This window comes from Triturus cristatus, chromosome 1_1 (genome assembly GCF_964204655.1).
Source record: "Triturus cristatus chromosome 1_1, aTriCri1.1, whole genome shotgun sequence".
NCBI lineage: Eukaryota > Metazoa > Chordata > Amphibia > Caudata > Salamandridae > Triturus > Triturus cristatus.
Genome location: NC_140579.1, coordinates 1,115,571,724 through 1,115,591,389, shown reverse-complemented (window position 1 = coordinate 1,115,591,389; position 19,666 = coordinate 1,115,571,724). Strand labels below are relative to the sequence as shown.

The following is a 19,666-nucleotide window of genomic DNA, read 5'->3' as shown; positions in this document are numbered from 1 at the left end:
ACTTAACAATAGGGGAGATACCACTGATTTGATACGCTGGGAAGCATTAAAAAGTACGATTAGAGGGGTCGTTATTAAAATAAAATCTGCCATAAACAAGAACCACAACAAGGCCCTTGAGACTCTGGAGGGAGAAATTGCTACACTAGAGAAAAGACACCTGCCTGATAGGAAAGAGGAGACGCTGAATAAACTGGCCAATAAGAAGTACGAATATAATAAAATAATAAGTGAAAGAGCAGGGGTTTGGCTAAACAGGAGGAAACAATTCAAATTATGTGAATCAAATAAGGCAGGGAAAAGCCTGGCTGCATATCTCAAATTTAAGGTGCAGAAAAATACGATAAACTCCATTAAGGATCATTATGGGGTGGCACATTCAGATCCAGTCAAGATAACAGAGGTGTTTAAACATTTTTATGAGCGGCTCTATGCCAAAAACATGGAAGTAGAGGATTCCAAAATTGAGGGTTATTTAAAGGAATGTGATCTACCGTCTCTTTCTGCTGCTGATCAAGAGGATCTTAATGGACCCATCACCATTCAGGAGGTTGAGAGGGTTATTAAGTCATTAAAAAGTGGTAAGGCCCCCGGACCGGACGGGTTCACTGCTAGATTTTATAAGTGCTTCTCCTCCCTCATATCATACCCACTTTTACACCTGTTTCAGGAGATCAACACTATTGGAGAGGTGAGAGGTACGTTATCTGAAGCTATCATTGCCATCCTCCCGAAAGAAGGGAAAGATCCTACACTCCCCAAGAACTATAGGCCTATCTCACTTATTAATCTTGACTGTAAGTTCCTAGCCATGATCCTGGACAATCGCCTCCAGAAAGTCCTGCCCAAGCTGATACACCATTCGCAAGCAGACTTCTTAAAACATAGACTGTCCAGTGATAACACAAGAATATTAGCACATGTACTCGAAAAAGCGAAACTTTTATCTACCCCACTGTAGCAATTACACTTGACGCCGAGAAGGCATTCGATAGAGTCGATTGGAACTACTTGAAAGTGGTACTAAATATATTTAACCTGGGTCAATTTTTTACAAGGATGGTGATGTCCCTTTATTCCTGTCCCTCTGCTAGAGTTAGAGCACGTTTCAGTTGCATCAGGGTACCAGACAGGGGTGTCCCCTCTCCCCTTCACTGTTCTTATTAGCCGTTGAACCATTTCTTCACCACCTAAGGATTAGTGAGGGTATTGCCGGAATTCCGTTTGAAGACTGTATAATAAAGCTTACCGCATATGCCGATGATGTCCTGGTTGTATCAGAAAAAGCTGCAGAGGCTATACCGGCTCTCATGTCTATCATTGATAAATTTTCCAGGGTATCTGGATATAAGTTAAATAAAGACAAAACGGAGGTTGATAAGGATCTAATCACAACATTGTGTGTTAATGAAAATCTGACTCTAAAAAAAATATCTAAATTGCTAGAAGGGTGGTCCCCGAAATACCTGTCGTGGTGGGGTAGGGCTGAAACCCTGAAAATGATGGTAACCCCATTGGTGAACTACCTGGCAAGTATGTTACCAATGACCTTCTCTGATGACTTCCTGACTAAGGTGGATAGGCTGTTCGGCGTGTTCCTGTGGCAGGGGAAGAAACCCAGGATATCAATGAAGAAGCTTCAGCTATCAAAAGCAAAAGGTGGCCTGGGTCTCCCTAACTTCAGGAATTATCAGACTACCTTCCTCTGTAAACAAGGTGCACAGTGGCTGACTGGGGAGTCGGACTATACCCCGCTGTGGATAGATATCGAAAAATCCCTTATTGATAAGGCCCCTCTTACAGCCATGCTCACTATGGATCTTTCACATCTCCCTCATTCCAAATATATCTTACTAAACACAAGGCGGGCTCTTTTGAGACTTGATCGAGCTCATAAAACAGGACTACCCTTAAAAAAGAACTACTATGATATCTCTATGGCGTAATCCCACATTCAAGGTTAACGGGAAACCTCTTCAGTGGGAAAACTGGTCAAGGAAAGGGGTCAATCTGGTGATTGACTTGTTTGAAGGGGTGCACCCTATACATAACTTGGCACCGATAGATTTTTACGATTTTTTGAAACTCAAAGTTATTTTGTCCACCCGCTCCCTTAATCCGTGTGACCCATGGCTTAAGACCCATGTCCCACGGCTCATGGCGGCTGGTCATTTTGTCTCCAAAATTTATAAACTGCTTCTCCCTAACCCAGGGAAGGCCCATAGGAGGAATGAGGTCAAATGGGAGTCTAAACCCAACTCCACCGGCATATTATTTGACTGGGATATGATACACACCACTGCTCTATCAAATAAGATTTCACCAATATTAGCTCAAACTAAGTACATGATAATTAATAGGACATATTGGACGCCTGAGAAGCTCTTCAACCTCCAATTGAGAGACAATCCGCTATGTTGGAACTGCAACTCAGTTGTAGGAGACTTGGCTCATATGCTCTTTAGCTGTCCCGCGTTGGGTTCATTCTGGGGGAAGGTCTTTGACTGCATAGAGCATATTTTCGGTATCAAAACTAAGAGAGAGTTTGTCTATGTACTATTGGGTGTATTGGATCAGGAACTCCATCGTGCCAATGACCGCCAATTGTTAGATATCTTACTTACTCTGGCCTGTAAGGTAGTGTTATGTAAATGGAAGAGCGCTTCTGAAGTCTCCTTCAGGGTCTGGCAGGAGTGGCTCTCCTTCTTAAGAGGAGCTGATAACCCGGCTCTGCATTCCTCACCATGGCGTGCTTCCCACAGGAAGCTTTGGAAATCTCTTGATGGGTCTTCATTCTCATTTGACCCGCCATGACTCTCCATGATTTCCTACGATCATCCGAGCTTGGACGTATTCACACGGACTCAATGAAGAGCGCCACAGGTGTTAATATAGGTCTTAACGATGGCGACTTGTATGTATTATCGTGCTGGCAGTAATGGTGCCCATTCAATATGGCACACTCGGATCCTATGGTATGCTTCGTGTGTTTCATGATTTAATATTGTCTTGCTTTATTGGATCTTATTTCATTTGATCTTATTTAATTTGACTTGTTGATCTGATCTAAATGATTCAACTATTATGATTCGTATGTATCATTGTACTGTATTTGTATTGTGATATATATGAGCCACTTATAGGTTGATGGTTGCTTATGTATGTGTAGTGAGATTATGTTTATTTTGTTTATTGGGACTCCTTGGTTCTTTATTGTATGTATTTGTCTTTCTTTTATTTTATTTTTCAATAAAAATGATTTGAAATTAAAAAAACAAAGGACGCTCGCAAGTCTGCACTGCTTCTGTCCATGTTCATTCCTCGTACCACTTCTAGTAGTGGCCATAAGAAATCAACCTGTCTTATGTGCGTTCGCGAAGCTTGCGGCAACTTTTTTATTATACCACTGTAAAGTGTGTACTTTGTCGATGTCCATTTCTTTGCTGTGACGCAGTCACTCACTTTAACTAAGTAAACGTGATTTTTGTCACCCCTTATACGGCAATGCAGTGAATACAATTTGGCGCACGCCTGGTTTCAAGGGTTGCCTTAATCACGTCGCATGCGCAGCACCGCTCCGGCTGATGCAACCCACACTAAAGAGGGAGGGGCGGACACATAAACCAGGGCTTTGTGAGTTATTAGAATAGCGTGAACGCGCTCTTGAAATAGAGAGAAGAACCAACTGTATTCACAGAAAAAGAGAAGGATCGTTATCTGCGGCAGCAGCAGGGTGGTAGGTCGGTCCTCTCTACAGAACGTGTAGCCCCGCTACCGGAGGCCGAAATCAGATCCGCTTGCCTCAGTTGGAAGCATCGTTAGAAGGCGGAGCGGAGCGGCGGCACCTAGTGACAGGCGCCAGTTCCGCCCACAAAACTCCTTCACCCTCCCCGACAGCCTACCTCCGCTGCGACGCCATCTTCCTCATCGTACAGGCCCAGCAGTTGTCGGACACGGAAGGGGGCTGCCGTCTGCCCGAGAGCCTGGGAAGTCGCCCGCCGAAACCCGGCTTCGACGCGGCCGTTTAAACAACCTACCAATCAACAAGGAACGGAGCTGCCCTACACCCTTGTTCTTTGAGTATGCTGACCTCCGGATTACTGTTGCGAGGATTTGGGTTCGCGCCTTCGTAACATAGTGTTTTGACTCCCCTGCTGCTGGTGACAGTTGGCCTCGCGACCACTACGGAACTGAAGGATAAGTCGCCACGAGCCCCTTAATTGACCAATCGGAAGCAGCGCCCCTCGGAGGTGCCTCCCGTTCATTTTCCTGAGAAAGGCCTATGGTTACGCAGAAGGCGCATTGAGGTCGCCTGAACATGGAGGGCACCCGTTTAAGCATCTTGTTCGCCCTCGCTCCCGAGACTCCCCAGTGCCCGGCTGGGCCACAGCAAAATGCCGAAGTTCCAGGCTATCGGGTCTGAGGCGTGCCGTCTTGGGCGGGCTCCGAGAGGTGACGGGATGGATGGCCCCAGCACTTCTCCCGGACGCCCTGGTGCCTGGTTCCGCGCTCTGGCCCGGCTTTTTCGGCCGTTACCCGCCTTGCTGCTGCGATTGTTAATTGGTCTGCCCGCCCGCTGGTTGCAGCTAGTCGCCCTAGCCTGGGGGGCCTTGCTGGGCAGGGATCGGTTGCTGCTGCGTGCTGAGGAGAAGAACGAGTGGCAGGAGATGCTTCAGGCCTTGGGCGGAGGAGGGAAGCATGCTCAGGCGCTCTACCTGGGCACGGACCCTCTGCTCTGGGAGTCAGTGGGTAAGGGTCTGTCAGCAGATGTCTTGGAGGGGCTTCCTCCCGAGCTTCTGGACGGGATCCCCACTGAACTCCTGGGGGGGCTACCCGCAGAGTTGATGCACCGTCACCTGAAGATGATTGGAGCCGATGAGGGACCGCTGCGGATCCAGACCTTCCCCGGTTTCGGCCTAGTGTCCTGTATGTTGGGGGCGCATTGGACAGAGTATCAGGCATGCGGTAAAGAAACGGGTGCCTTTCCCAAGGCATACAGCCAGGAAGAGGAATGTAAGGAACCGGGTTTTGGCAAACGCAGTCCGTGGCAAAGCCTAGACGGAGAGCTGCACACATCTACTGCCAAACTAGGTTCAGAAACGGCCAAAAAGTGGAGAAGTCCCACAGAGTTTGTCAGCAGAAAAACCGAGCTCCCCAAACCTTCCAGTAAGTTGTCCGAGTCAATCGAGTGCGTCAATCAAAGGACTCGGCCCCACAGACCTGCATGCCAGTGGACAGAATCGCCAATGACGGCCAATAAAAAGGCCGAGCTCCACGAATCCGGGAGCAGAACAGACCACTTGACATATGCCAACCAGAAATTCCAGCCCGCCGTAACTGCCTGGGAACAGCGACTTCTAGATGCCAGAGACCAAACACAGTCTAACATATGCATTTCTGAGATCAGCGGGGTAGACCCTCCTGTTCTGCTTACCGAGCTCCAGCCATCTGGCTCTGACCATGTTCCACTGTCCCTTCTAACACAATATGAAACCCCTCCCCAGGATTGCCCTGTCCAGGCTGTGACAGAAGGCCCTGGATCTCTGACCTCGGACTGTGTCGCCACAAAGCAGGCGATCCCAGAGCTGCAGCTGATCCGCATGAAGCGCCTGGACTTCCTGCAGCAGCTCAGTAAGTTCGACCAGCTTCTAACCCCTGACCAGGACCACGGCTACTGCAGCTTGGAGGAGAACTTGTTGCTTCAGCAGTCCACCACCACACACATTTCTAGCGGCGTATCTCTGCCCTCGCAGAATCCGGACCACGACACACCCACTTGTATTAAATCTAATCCATGTCATGATCAGGATACTCGGGTCACCTCCTCTTGCAATGCATCTCAGGCCTGTCCACACCAGGACCCAAATACCTCTAGGGACGGAATCAAGTGGCAGAAATTGGTGGACACACGTGAGTCCATGAAAGAGTCTGGCCAATTGTATACACATGTAGCTGCTGACCACGATGGTGATGGGATAGACTCTGACATTGAAGAGGTTCTGCCTGTCCCTGTGAGACCGGTTTGTAGCAACAAGTTGATTGATTATATTTTAGGAGCTGGCTCCAGTGACGAGGACGGGGAGAGTTCCAATTCTGATGGCGACTGGGATGAAGAAGAGGGTGATGATGGTTTTGGTAGTGAAGGCAGTCTATCAGTTCCCGAGGACTCTGGGGATCTGCATATTTGGAAATCGTTTTGCTGCCAGGACCCTTACAACCCACAGAACTTTACAGCCTCTATTGAAACGGCTCGAAAGTCCAAGGAAGAGCCAGCTGCAGAAATGAGTGACTTGTCACACTCCTCTGACTCAGAGGAGTCTTCCTGGGGGGAAAGCAGCCCAGGGTCTGCTTGCAGCACATCTGACGATGAGGATAGTGAATCAGAGTGCAGTGCAGACGAGGAAGATAACTTGAAACTTTGGAACTCTTTCAATAATTCAGATGACCCCTATAACCCTCTACATTTTAAAGCTTCATTTCAGACTGTACCAAGTACCAAGCCGGTGGGATGCACGGACAAAAGTTTTAAGCTGGGTACCAATGGCGCCCGCTCATATGGTTTATTGCCCTTTCAAGTGCAGCCTAATGAACTTATTGGTGTCGGGCTTGGCGACCCTGCAAATTCCGACCCCAGCTGTAGAGTAAGCCGCAAGAAAACAAAGCAAAAAAAGGTATGTTTCAGTTTTTGCTTTATGTGATAGACATTAACCCAACAGTTTTCACCGCGGTGTGCTGTGAATTTGTGCTTTTAGGGCCAGGATGGGCACTTCGCTGTGCCACTGCCTATTCTTGGTGGGTCCAAACACCTTTCCCGCCAGTGTCAGTGCTCTCTTACACATGCTAGCACGTAGTTTTGCATCACTAAGATGCAGGGCACGAGTCTGGGTACACGAGGGTGAACGCCGTCCACCCTGCCAAGAATTTGGGCCCCACCGGATAACGTGCTGAACTCGTCCCGGTGTCATTTCTTAACACCGGGACACTTTAAGCAGAGCCTGCACGTTCTGTTTTCCATCAGCAACAACGTGCAGGCGGGCCCGGGATGGGGCTTGCTTATTTAAGATTCATTCTTGGCCCATAACAAATACCAAATTTGAGGGGTCATCAGGCCTCCTTTTCTGCAATTCTCTTGGCTGGGAGCAGTCAGGAGCCTCGCACCTAATGCAAATGAAGCGGAAGGGAAACAAAGGCTCACACTTTGCTAGCACTTCACACATACTTAAGAGAGGCAGCTTTCACTTTGTTCAGTCCCTGTTTAGTAGATATGCATGCACTGTAAGAATATCAGACGTGTTGGTCTTTCCCAGGATCTACACAAAGCAAATTGCACTTATATAGAGCTTATTTCCGTTGAGGCGTCGAAATAATTTAAGTACTATTTTTTTCTTGTATAGCCCTACTCATTCCAATGCAGGGTGTCGGAGAGCTTTACATCAACACAAGCATATTACATGTACAATAAATTATATACATTTGTAAATGAATGTACAGGATATGTTACATTAAAGTGGGGGATTGCAAGGTGTAGAAGTCACATCATTTTCCATAGCTCACTGTTCTATTATCCTCGCAATGCACTCAAACATACACATGATAGACTTGCTAAACATATATGTGAAGGCTTTAGATCTGATGTCACTTCTTGTGATGCCACTTCCTGTAAAGTAGTGGATTGTGATGCCACTTTCTATAATGTCAATTCCTGTGATGCTATGTGTGATGTCAGGGGCGCAGTGATGTCATGCGTGGTGATGTCACTTGCATAATGCCTAACTAGATTAGTCCCCCCACTTCTTTTTTAGGTCGAGCCTAGAGTCAGCGCTGCTCTAGGGAAGATCTGTGATAGTTCACTATGTGAGGGACGCCCCACCCATTTTTTTTCATTGGCTTGTGTCTAAGTACTTCGTAAATGCTGTCTTCTGATTGATTATGAGGCTTGTTAGTCCCTCCTATTTATGGCCATGTCGTAATTTGTACCCTCCCATGGCTACTGGCCCCTTTACTTTGTGTGTTACACGGTACAGTGTGTGTTATTTAGACTATGAGCACTATTTTTCCCCGTTCCTTCTCACCCGCACTCCCGTTGTCCGTGCCTTCTCTTCCCCCCCCCCCCCCCCCCCCCCCCCCACCGTCTGTGATGCAATGCAATAGGTCTCACGTAAATACAAGTCTTATTACATTGCAAGTGCTTGTTTAGGACTTGTTCCCTGCTAGGATGGCGATTGTCTTAAAGCGGGTGCACCCTCAATCCAGAGATAATTTATTTCTAAGTCATGACTGGGTGACCATGGAGGAAGGTGAGGCACGAATGGCTACAACATATGAAAGTCTTCGCTCTGAGATATTGTCACACGAGCTCCGCTCAACAGTTTGTAACATATTAAGGAGAATGTAGTGAAATATTTTATCTTTAGACTATGACTTGCATGGTCAACCCAGATTACAGCCGTATGCACATTAGAGAAATATATTCACTCGTACTCCAGTGTTACCAAAGTTCTACCAATTTTATTTCCATATTTATCCATTTTCATCCGTCACGTCAAAAGAGATGAAGTTTCAAAGGTTTTGAATCTTACGCATAATGCGTGTATAACTTAAGAAACAAGTTTGTTTTTTAAGTTATACACGCATTATGCGTAAGATTCATGGGGGTGGGGTTAGGGAATCACGTCATTGAATGAGTAAAGGTGGGGAGGTAACGTCTGGTTAAAAAACCGGGAAGATCGTGATTACGGGTTCGAAGCCATGGCGTTCAGTTCTGGATGGCGTTCTGACTAGATGGTTGGACAGGTCGGTAGTAATTATATGACTGCAGGTACAAACTGGGGAGTTGGGGGTAGTCAGAGAGGGAGGATAGCAGGGTAATGGATGGGTATTATTTGTTTGTATAGATTGTATGACTATATAGTTGTTTTGTATTCAACATAGGAGAGATGATTAGGATATTATGATTTTGGTTTACCATGTTGTACATATAAGTTCGGGTATTTGATTAACGTATGAGCATTAACATTGTTAAATGAGTATGGGCTGATGATCATTTTTAGATACCCCTGACAAAGGTCGAAATCAGACCGAAATGCATTGGGTTATTTAAATGTATTGGAACAATGGAGCTTGGTTACATGCCTGTGAATAGGCCCGGATGGGCAATTCCTGACCGATTAAAATGCTGAAAACCTTTGAAACTTCATCTCTTTTGACTTGACGGATGAAAATGGATAAATATGGAAATAAAATTGGTAGAACTTTGGTAACACTATGGAGTACGAGTGAATATATTTCTCTAATGTGCATACGGCTGTGCATCTCTGCTGGGGCACGACAACTGCGTGTCCCGATGTTTTGAAGTATGTTGAAATTGCGCCAGGAACGGAGCGCATAAGTGAGTTTGCACGCCAAACTGGATTACTAAACAAAGAAAAAAATGCGGGCTAAACCAGGTGTGCTTCAGACCTCCTTTCAGTCAACCCAGATTACAGCCATAGTGACAAATTCTGAAGAGCCATCTTGAGAACTGAAGGCCTACGTTTTTAACAGTACGCTGTTTATCACGATATCTGTTAGAGCGTAAGTGGATAGCTGGCCGTCCTTGCTTATTATGTCTACTTCCGACACTATTAAGAAGTGTCCCTTCTAAGCATTTTTCATCTTCGCGTTGGAGTACTGTGAGGGCATACTGTATGAAGAGGGGTGAGTTAGCATGTAAAGAGATGGGCTGACTATAGCGAGAGTGGGAGATCATGTGAGGCTGGGACTGCTGAAAGGCTGGCGGGGCATGGTTTGGATCACAGGGATGTCAGATGATAGTGGCAGTGCGCATCGCTATTCACTTATGACGGCCATTGATTTCCCATTTTCCAGAAAGGCAGTCCACTCTGCATGGTAAGTGCTGCGCTGTAAAATGGGCTTCTCTGTCACGTTAAGGACAGGTTATGTAGCACCGAGTATCCTCTTCAGCCTGAAGTGGGTTAGTGCAAATATTATTTGTGGAGAGGAGTTATTTATCAAGATTAACCAGTTAACACTAGTTACAGCAGCAAGGTTCATTAACCGCTTCTGTCTTGTCTGTTAGCTATTGTCATGGTTCCTTGTGATAACGTGCTTCTTCAGGAATCTGACTAGTTAGCGACTGATCTGACAACACTGCTGATATACCATATTACTTTATTGCAGTAGTGAGCCATAGGGTAATATTTCAACATATGCGCCTGCTTGCCTCCACTGATGTGTATGCACATCCACCCATTTTCAGTTGTAATATGTATTTCTGTGCCTTTACCCACACAGTGCACAAGCCGTAAACATTCATAGGTGTTGTACGTAGATCTCAGGGCACTTCTATTTAAGTTACAGGTAGCTTTATTGTAGGACACACCTGAGCGCACACCTCGCCAGCTGACCAGACCATCAACTGACCAGAGTAGAACACTCCGGTACAAGTTAGAACACACACACACAGGTATTCTTACAGGCTAAGGAGGTAAGAACACCAAGGAAGGGCTAATGACCACTGTCAGCCATGTTACATGAATAACTAATATACAACACATCTTCCTCCTTTACAGAGAAAAAGGAAATAAATCACAAAAATGAAGCTTAATGTATGGAAGACAACAACAATAAGCATTAAGACAGGAGGTCTATGATGTCTTGAACTATTTTTAGTTTGCGAAGCCGCGTTTAGGGGTAAAGTGTGTTAAGGGTGAGGTGAGAGACATCACGCAAAACAACTAACAATCATCACCACCACTTACTCCCCTTAGACTGACAAAAACAGGAAAAGACGGTCCACTTTCTCCAATCTGTCCTTGTCCACCAAAAACAGGAAGAGACAGTTCACTTTCTTCAATCTGTTTCTGTCCACCACCGCTTTCCGCTCCAAGTTGAAGATGAACAACTCAACAGATGCCTCCATGCTTTAGTTATAGATTTCTTTAATATTAAGTTGTGAGGTCCGTAGAACTCCAACAGCAGATACCACAGTCCTGGGTATTCTTCGAGATTTCCAAGTGCAGTACCGCATGTGATGTTGGGAGTTTTTATTCTTACTAGAAGTACTTTGGACTGACATGTGATCAAAACGTCCTTTAGTTCTCTGGTCGATTTGATTCTTCGAGTGTGGACACTGTCCAGCTTGTGGGTTGCTTTGTTCCAGTTCAGGTTCTCCAGTTCATGTTCACTTTCTCTGGTTCTGGACCTCCTTCTTGTGAGGTGTGTGTGTGTGTGTGTGTGTGTTTTTTTTTTTTTTTTGTTGTTTTTTTTTTTTCTTTTTTTTTTTACTGATTTTAGGCCTCATACACCACTCGTGGACTCTTGTCTCAGTACTTGGTAGTGGGCACTCTGACTAGTGTTGTTTTTATTTTTTCTTCTTCTTTGGTTCTGGGTCTATGCCCAAGTTCAGGATTCTTTGTCGCAGGCCTAATTTTCTTTTTCAAAGGTTCTGGACTCATAGACCCGGTTTTAAGTCTGGGCTTTTGTCTCCATTCTGGGCTCTCCATCCTAGTTCGGGAACCTTTGCCCCCATTTGGTACTGGTTCTGAGACCTTTGTCCCCAAGGACCTTTGTCCCCATTGCTGGTTCTGGGACCTTTGTCCCCATTGCTGGTTCTGGGACCTTTGTCCCCATTGCCGGTTCTGAGACCTTTGTCCCCTTTGTCAACGCCGCCTAATACCTGCACTTCCAGATCCACACCGACCCCAAGACTACCCTCAGAGGCACCCTCATCTACAGACCCCTGGGACCACGCGCACAGTTCTGCGAAGACATCACGGACTTCATCAGCCCTCCCCTCCGCCGACTACATCCTCCTCGGGGACCTGAACTTCCACCTGGAGAACAACAACGACCGCAACACCACCACCTTGCTGGACAACCTCGGACTCAAGCAACTGGTCTACACGCCCACCCACTACGCCGGCCACACGCTCGACCCCCCTCTTCTCATCCAGCAAGCATGTCACCTTCAGCCACTCCACCGGACTTCACTGGACTGACCACAGCTGCGTCCACTTCAGCTTCAAAAAGAACACGGTCCACCACCACCCGAAGCAGGTTCCCCACAGAAACTGGAGCAAGATCACCGTCGACCAGCTCGCCACCTCCCTCAGCCAGAACCCACCTGTCAGGACAACAGACCCTAACACAGCAGCCCTCGACCTCACGCAGTGGCTGACCTCCTGTGCCGATGACCTCGCCCCACTGAAGAACCCTCTCACCAGGCCCAGAAGCAAGAAGGCCCCCTGGTTCACCAACGAACTCAAGGACTCCAAGAAGGCCTGCCGCACCCTCGAAGGCCTGGATCCTCAAAGACCGCCGACAACATGACCGCCCTCAAACTCGCCACCCGCAGACATCACCAGCTCATCCGCACCACAAAGAAGAAAGCTCTGAAGGAACGACTGGACAAAAATGCCCATGACAGCAAGGAGCTCTTCAACATCGTCAAGGAGTTCTCCAACCCCAGCACCGGCAACAACGACATCACCCCCTCGCAGGACCTCTGCGACTCCCTCGCCTCGTACTTCCACCGCAAGATCGCCGACATCCACAACAGCTTCGGCGTCCCACCCCTGCACCCACCGGTCGAACCTACGCACCCCGCCGCCATCCTCCAGACATGGACCGAGGTGACCCCCGAAGACATGACACGCATGATGAACACCATCCACTCCGGATCTCCGACCGACCCGTGCCCCCACCATGTCTTCAACAAGGCCGCCGCTACCATCGCACCCCACCTCCGAGACATCATCAACACCTCCTTCGACACAGCCACCTTCCTGGAGAGCTGGAAGCACGCCGAGCTCAGCGCTCTGCTGAAGAAACCAACAGCAGACCCGACCTACCTCAAGAACTTCCGCCCCATCTCGCTCCTTCCCTTCCCTGCCAAAGTCATCGAGAAGGTCGTCAACAAGCAACTGGCCGCCTTCCTCGAGACGAACGGATCCCTCGACCCATCGCAGTCCGGGTTCAGAGCCAACTACAGCACCGAAACCGCCCTCATCGCAGCCACCGACGACATCCGAGCCCTGCTCGACAACGGTGAAACAACGGCACTCATCCTCCTAGACCTCTCCGCAGCATTTGACACTGTCTGCCACCGCACCCTAGTCCAACGCCTCAACGACACCGGCATCCAAGGGAAAGCTCTGGAATGGATCATCTCATACCTCTCCGGCAGAACACAGAGAGTACAGTCATCTGCGGCGTCCCACAAGGATCGTCGCTCAGCCCCACTCTCGTCAACATCTACATGAAACCCCTCGCTGCCGTCGCACGCCAACACAACCTCAACATAATTTCCTACGCCGATGACACCCAGTTGATTCTCTCCCTCACCAGAGACCCCGACACCGCCAAAGCCAGCCTACTCGAAGGGATGAAAGACGTCGCCGAATGGATGAACACCAGCCGCCTGAAATTGAACACGGACAAGACAGAAGTCCTCATCCTGGGACCGTCGCCCTCCGCATGGGACGACTCCTGGTGGCCCCCGGCCCTAGGCACCGCACCCAAGCCAACGGACCACGCACGCAACTTGGGCGTCATCCTGGACTCCTCCCTATCGATGACCAGACAAGTCAACGCCGTCTCCTCATCTTGCTTCCACAACCTCCGCATGCTCCGCAAGATCTTCCATTGGATCCCGACCGAGACCAGGAAGACGGTCACCCAGGCCCTCGTCACCAGCAGACTAGACTACGGAAACACCCTCTACGCCAGTACAATAGCCAAGCTTCAGAAAAGACTTCAGCACATCCAGAACGCCTCCGCCCGACTCATCCTGGACGTCCCCCGACGCAGCCACATCTCGAGCCACCTGAGACCTGCACTGGCTCCCTGTCAACAAGAGGATCACGTTCAGACTCCTCACCCACGCACACAAATCCCTCCACGACCTGGGCCCAAGGTACCTCAACGACCGCCTGACCTTCTACACGCCCACCCGCCAGCTACGATCCGCGAACCTCGCCCTCGCCGTCGTCCCTCGCATCCAGAGAGCCACCGCCGGAGGAAGATCCTTCTCCTACCTGGCGGCTAAGACATGGAACTCCCTGCCCGTCCACCTGCGGCTGACCCAGGACCACCTCGCCTTCAGGAAACCGCTCAAGACCTGGCTGTTCGAGCAGTAGCAGACCCCCTCCCCCAGGCGCCTTGAGACCCTTCCGGGTGAGTAGTGCGCGATATAAATTCCATGATTGATTGATTGATTGGTTCTGAGACCTTTGTCCATTGCTGGTTCTGGGACCTTTGTCCCCTCTGGTACTGGTTCTGGGACCTTTGTCCCCTCTGGTACTGGTTCTGGGACCTTTGTCCCAGCTGTGGTCTCGCTATACATTCACTATGCGCCTCTATGTTTGCAGATTTTAGCACTCTCCCTCAGATGCCCTTTGGATCTATGCTTAAAAACTGTTTCTTTGCACCCTTTTGGTCCTACTTTTTGATTAGACCCACTGATTAGTCACTGTAACAGAATGCGCGGTTCCAGGTTTTGCATCCTTTTTGAAGGTGGTGGTGTCTTTATTTTCGCCTGTATTCTTGTTTTGTTTTCAGGGCTGTGATCGGTTTAATGACGTCCTCCTTTCTCTAGGTTTTGTGTGCGTTCTCGGATTCAGACTCTTGGAATTTCCGTAAATCCAACACAGTTACAAAGTTCAATAAAAAGTACAAAACTATAGTATACATATAAAAAAAAAAATATACAATAGGTTTGTTAACCTACTGCTATGTGTAGGGCCACAAACAAAGCAGGGCTGTTTTTTTCATGGCATCTTCCAAATGCAGTCTAGAATTAGGCCTTCCCAGGCTGATTTAGTTACGTATAGGACTGCAGATATGACCTGTGACAATCTAGGTGAGCAAGTGCACCTCCTTTAGTCTCCTGCTTCATCTAATGACCTGAGCCTTCTTTATCAAGCTGCTTAGTGCATGTGCTGAAGTAAACTCAGTTAATACAGTCTGCAGTGAGCAAAGCAGACTAGTTCTTGAAGCCGCCTTTTTACCTTGTACATCGGAGTGTGGATTTTAATTAGTTAACCTTTGATTAGCCATACCAGCAATGATTTTGCGCAATAGGCTAAGATCTCCAGACAACCATGCCTTTAACTTGTGCAACTTCTAAAGTCGGGATTTGATGTTACTGTTCTCTGGATGTAGCAAAAGTGTCTGTCTGTAGTGCGATTATTAGGTTCCAAATTGCAATTTCCCACTTGAGCATGCTATTTCTTCGGTAACAGAAGTATGGGAACTGACATCTGCAACTGTGATGTGCACTTAATTGTTCTACATGTGAGGCTCTGTCTGGGGCATGCAGGATGTACTCGTTTGCTGACAAGTTAATAAGTTAACACCCACCCACCAATTATACCGGTTTTCCATGAAAACAGTTTCCTTTTGAGACTTATGAGAATGCAGTGAATTGTCAAAAACAGTGCAGCACAAACTAGCACCCCTGAGATCCCTCAATGGTAAAGTTAGGATGTTCAGTGGCGGCATTTTTCTAGGGCTTTAAAGGACTTATGATGTGAGGTGACTTGTTTTTGAAAGCGTTACTTCTTATGCCTTTAAATAGTGAATATTGACAAGTAACTGGACTGCAGCCTGCACAGAACCACAGTTGTTGTCTGTCTACACTACATTTCATGGTATCCAATATACTCTAGGGAAGTGGGAGAGGCCCACTCAAATGTTACTTTTAAGGTGGGTTAGTAGTGGCCTGTGCTTGTTTCAGGCTAAATCATTTGCATCACTTATGAGACCATGTAGTAGCATTCTAGTCTAACTCTCGAGCTGTCTCTTGAAAATAGTTGCATTTGTCCTGCAGATGTTAACTAATTTTTAGGCTAAGTATATTCTAAGCTCTAGAAGAGAGGCATAATGCCTTTGGACGCCTGATTCACTTTTTAGGTCGAGGACTACCGCGGTCTGCCGAAAGGCAGAACCGGAAGTCGGAGATTTAATGACTTGGAGAAGAGGGGCTTGATCCAGCCCCTCTTCTCCCCTGTTCTCCATTGGCTGGCCTCGTAAATGCTGGCCAGCCACTGGAGAAGAGGTCAGTCACTCCGATCAGGCCCCGTCCTTTTCGGATCGGGGGGCGTGGTTTTTGCGAAAAGTCTCAGGGAGGAGACAATAGCAAAACACGCCCCCGAATCCGAAAACGACGCTGCCTTTCTCCTCGGAGAAAGGCGGTGGTGTGTGCTTGCTCTTGTTTCTGCTCTCCTCGCTGCTCCCCCTTACATACCCCCACTTCCCATTGTCCCTTTCCTTCTCCCACGAGGGCTCCACTTCGTTTTCGCAGGGGAAGCCCAGCTTACAGCAGCTGTAAATCCGCTTGATGTACTGGAAGAGATGCTGGTGGGGAAAGACGGGCCTGGGGGGTCCCGAGGCAGCAGTGCGCACCCGGAGCCTAAAGGGGGCGCTGTCCTCCAGCGCGGCCAACTTGTGGTGCCCGCTGCTCCAGGGCTGGCTCATGTGCAGGCACTGAAGCCGGGGGTCCGCCCTGCCGAGGTCATTGTAGTCCACGCCGAAACCCACATCCTCGGACCTTCCCGCGGCCCAGTGCCGGGCGGACACCCTGTGCGTGGGGTAGAGTGGCAGGGTCCGGCCCTCCTGGAGGAGAGAGAGCAGACAGCAAAGGGCGAGAGCGTCCCACATGGCGCGGCACAGAGGGGTGAAATGGCCGCGGCGCGCCGGGCCGTCCCTTAAATAGGCCTCCCCGGGCCCTGCACAGACTCTCTGGCTGCTCGGACGACATTCACTGGAGGAATCCTTTCTGCGGCTGATGGTCTGAACTCCCCGAACAATGCGCTGCCCATGCTGCGATAATCACTTATATTTACACACCCATCGCCTATGTAAATGGCCGGCAGCGCCTCTGAGGGGTGAAAGTAATAGAACTTAAGAGGAGCAGCGGTGAATAAGAGGAGCAGCGGTGAAAGCACTGCTTAGGCCAGTCTATTCTTGGGAACTGTGCTGAATGTAAACAGTCTATAAAAAGCAAACTTTTTTTTTTTTTAAAGTAAAGAAGGGCGTGATGTCCGTTAGATGTCTCCTGGATTTAATGCGGTTGATGCCAGCCAGCATTACAGTGGTCGGTGCACACAGCGCCTGCAAGGCTGCCCCAGTTCATACACACTGGTCACCAATTGTGTAGCAAGGATGCCATGGAAACCTGGTGCAAGCAAGGAGAATGTCCCCCTTGACTGCACTTGGGCTATTAAAATACAGCAGCGTTCAGTGAGCCCCCAGGACTCTGGGCCCCTGTGCTACTGCACCTGCTGCACCACTGGTAACTACTCCCCTGTATTTCACCCATCTGTCACTGCTCCGAATTGACATTTGGTGTCCATGTGGACTCAAGGACGAGGTCTTTTCCAGCCTGTTCAAAGCTGCCCCGCGTTTTAATGCCTTCGATGGCCTTTCCAGCAACGTTTAAGTCGCAGGGGCTACAGAGACTCCTATCTCGTCAACGCTTTTTAGACCATCCTCAGAGACTAACGGGGCAAAAGTACGGGCACTGCAAAAAGTTAAGTTAGAGAGCGCGTGTGCGACAGAAGATGCAAAGTTCGGAATAGAAGGGGCACTGCTCGGGTCAGGTGTTTGTAAATCACTAGTGAGTACTGGGTGGGGAGGGGGCACTCCCGAGGGGAGATTACAGAGTGAGCACAGCAGGGTAATCTGCGCCCACTGACTAATGAGCCCCTCATTGTCTTTTATGTGTGTGCAGAGCCCCTGGAACAAACGCATCGCATTGCTGAGCTAACAGCCCCCATGCACGTTTAGCATTCAGCGGGAGGGGGACGGGGGAGGGTCAGAAAGGAGACTCCCTGGCTGGGCCTGGGGGGTACACGCGGTTTAACCCCCCATACCCAATGACAATACAATTACCCTTATCTTCAGGGTTAGGAAAAAACGTGCAGTGAATTCCAACTCAACCCAGAAAGACAATGACAATTACTTTTAACAAGCATTTACAATGCAATGGTCTCGGCATTGGTAAAGTTAGAGCTATTGGCATTGCTCATGACATTATTTTTGTTTATGTTTTTTTTTTTAAAACATTTCAAGAAACTGCATTGTCATGAGCAATGCCAATAGATCTAACTTTAACAATGCCGAGACCGTTGCATTGTAAATGCTTGTTTGTTGCTGATGTGGGCCTGGTTCGTCATGTATACAAACTCCTGCCCTTAGCAGGAAGCATTTTTCGTGATGAACAGGTTGGATTGCATTTGGGATAGTAGTAAGCTTTGGTAAAAGCATTAGTTTCACCTTTGATTATTAAGCTGTTTTTTTGTTGAAAGTTGTAGCTTGGTAAGCAGTTGTGCAATTTAAGTTACTGAAACTCCGTTAAAGTATTATGACTTGTTTATTGAGCAATACAATATATTGTGCTGGACACAACGTGTCTGGAATGGCCAACATTTTGGCAGGGGCAAAACATGCCCTCTCCCATGAGGACTAGGATACTACTTATTAACCCCCTTACCTTTTGTAAGAAAAAGAAAACAAAATGCAGGCGGTAGAAAGACGACCTTCGCTGACAAAAGTTTGTGTAATATTTGCCTTGAGTAATCAGACTATCGTCCTTTTTAGGTCTCGCCTGGCTATCGTGTAAGCGATTGCTCAGCGAGACTTATGTAGGGGCTTCAGAAAAAGCTCCCAAAGGCTTCCCAGGTGGATCGCGTGGCGGTTACGCGCACAACCACGCGCATTCAATTTGCCTCCAGCTACTTCCTGCGCGTGCGCCGCCTCACGCATTCAGAGCGATTTAGCAAGGGGCACAAGACCTTAGGAATGCGGTTTATGGCCAGTGCATGTGAGGCATTCAAGCGCGAAGCTGGCATCTGGCATCAGACTTGAAAGCAGCAGACTGCTTTCGCCAGCGCGCGCTCGGCCTCACTTCCTGCATCCCCTCTTACAACAATTAACTTTAGTTATAACTCACACCCCATATGCTCGTTCCCTCCCACCCTTCCTTTGATGTCCGCTTTTCTTGTTGTTTACAAACCACGCCGCACACTGCTGCACGCCGCACACTACCGCACGCCACACACTGCTGCGCAGCAGTGTGCGCACACTGCTGCATTACACACTGCTGCACGCCCCACACTGCTGCACGCCGCTGCATTACTCACTGCTGCACGCCACACACTGCTGCATTACACTGCTGCACGCCTCGCACTGCTGCACGCCTCGCACTGCTGCATTACACACTGCTGCACGCCGCACACTGCTGCACGCCGCACACTGCTGCACGGCACACACTGCTGCACGCTGCACACTGCGGCATTACTCACTGCTGCACGCCGCACACTGCTGCATGCCACAAACTGCTGCACGCCTCACAATGGTACAAGAAACACTGCTGCACGCCGCACGCTGCTGCACACTGCTGCATGCCGCTGCATGCCTCACACTGCTGCATGCCTCACACTGCTGCATGCTTCACACTGCTGCATGCTTCACACTGCTGCATGCTTCACACTGCTGCACGCCGCACACTGCTGCACGCCGCACACTGCTACACAAAACACTGCTGCACACACTGCTGCACGCCGCACACTGCTGCATGCCGCTGCATTACTCACTGCTGCATGCTGCACCACACTGCTGCACGCCACACAGTGCTGCATGCCTCACACTGGTACACGAAACACTG

The 19,666-nt window shown here is 48.8% G+C and overlaps 1 protein-coding gene across 1 annotated transcript in view; it reads left to right on the top strand.

Annotated features, from left to right (window-relative positions):
- Positions 1–3,590: 3,590 nt before the first annotated feature.
- PPP1R15B (protein phosphatase 1 regulatory subunit 15B) overlaps positions 3,591–19,666 on the top strand; it is a 31,973-nt gene continuing 15,897 nt past the window's right edge. Inside the window, exon 1 of the mRNA XM_085651196.1 lies at positions 3,591–6,671. Coding sequence (XP_085507322.1) covers positions 4,395–6,671 — 2,277 coding nt within the window. The 5' untranslated portion in view covers positions 3,591–4,394. The remainder of the gene's footprint in view (positions 6,672–19,666) is intronic.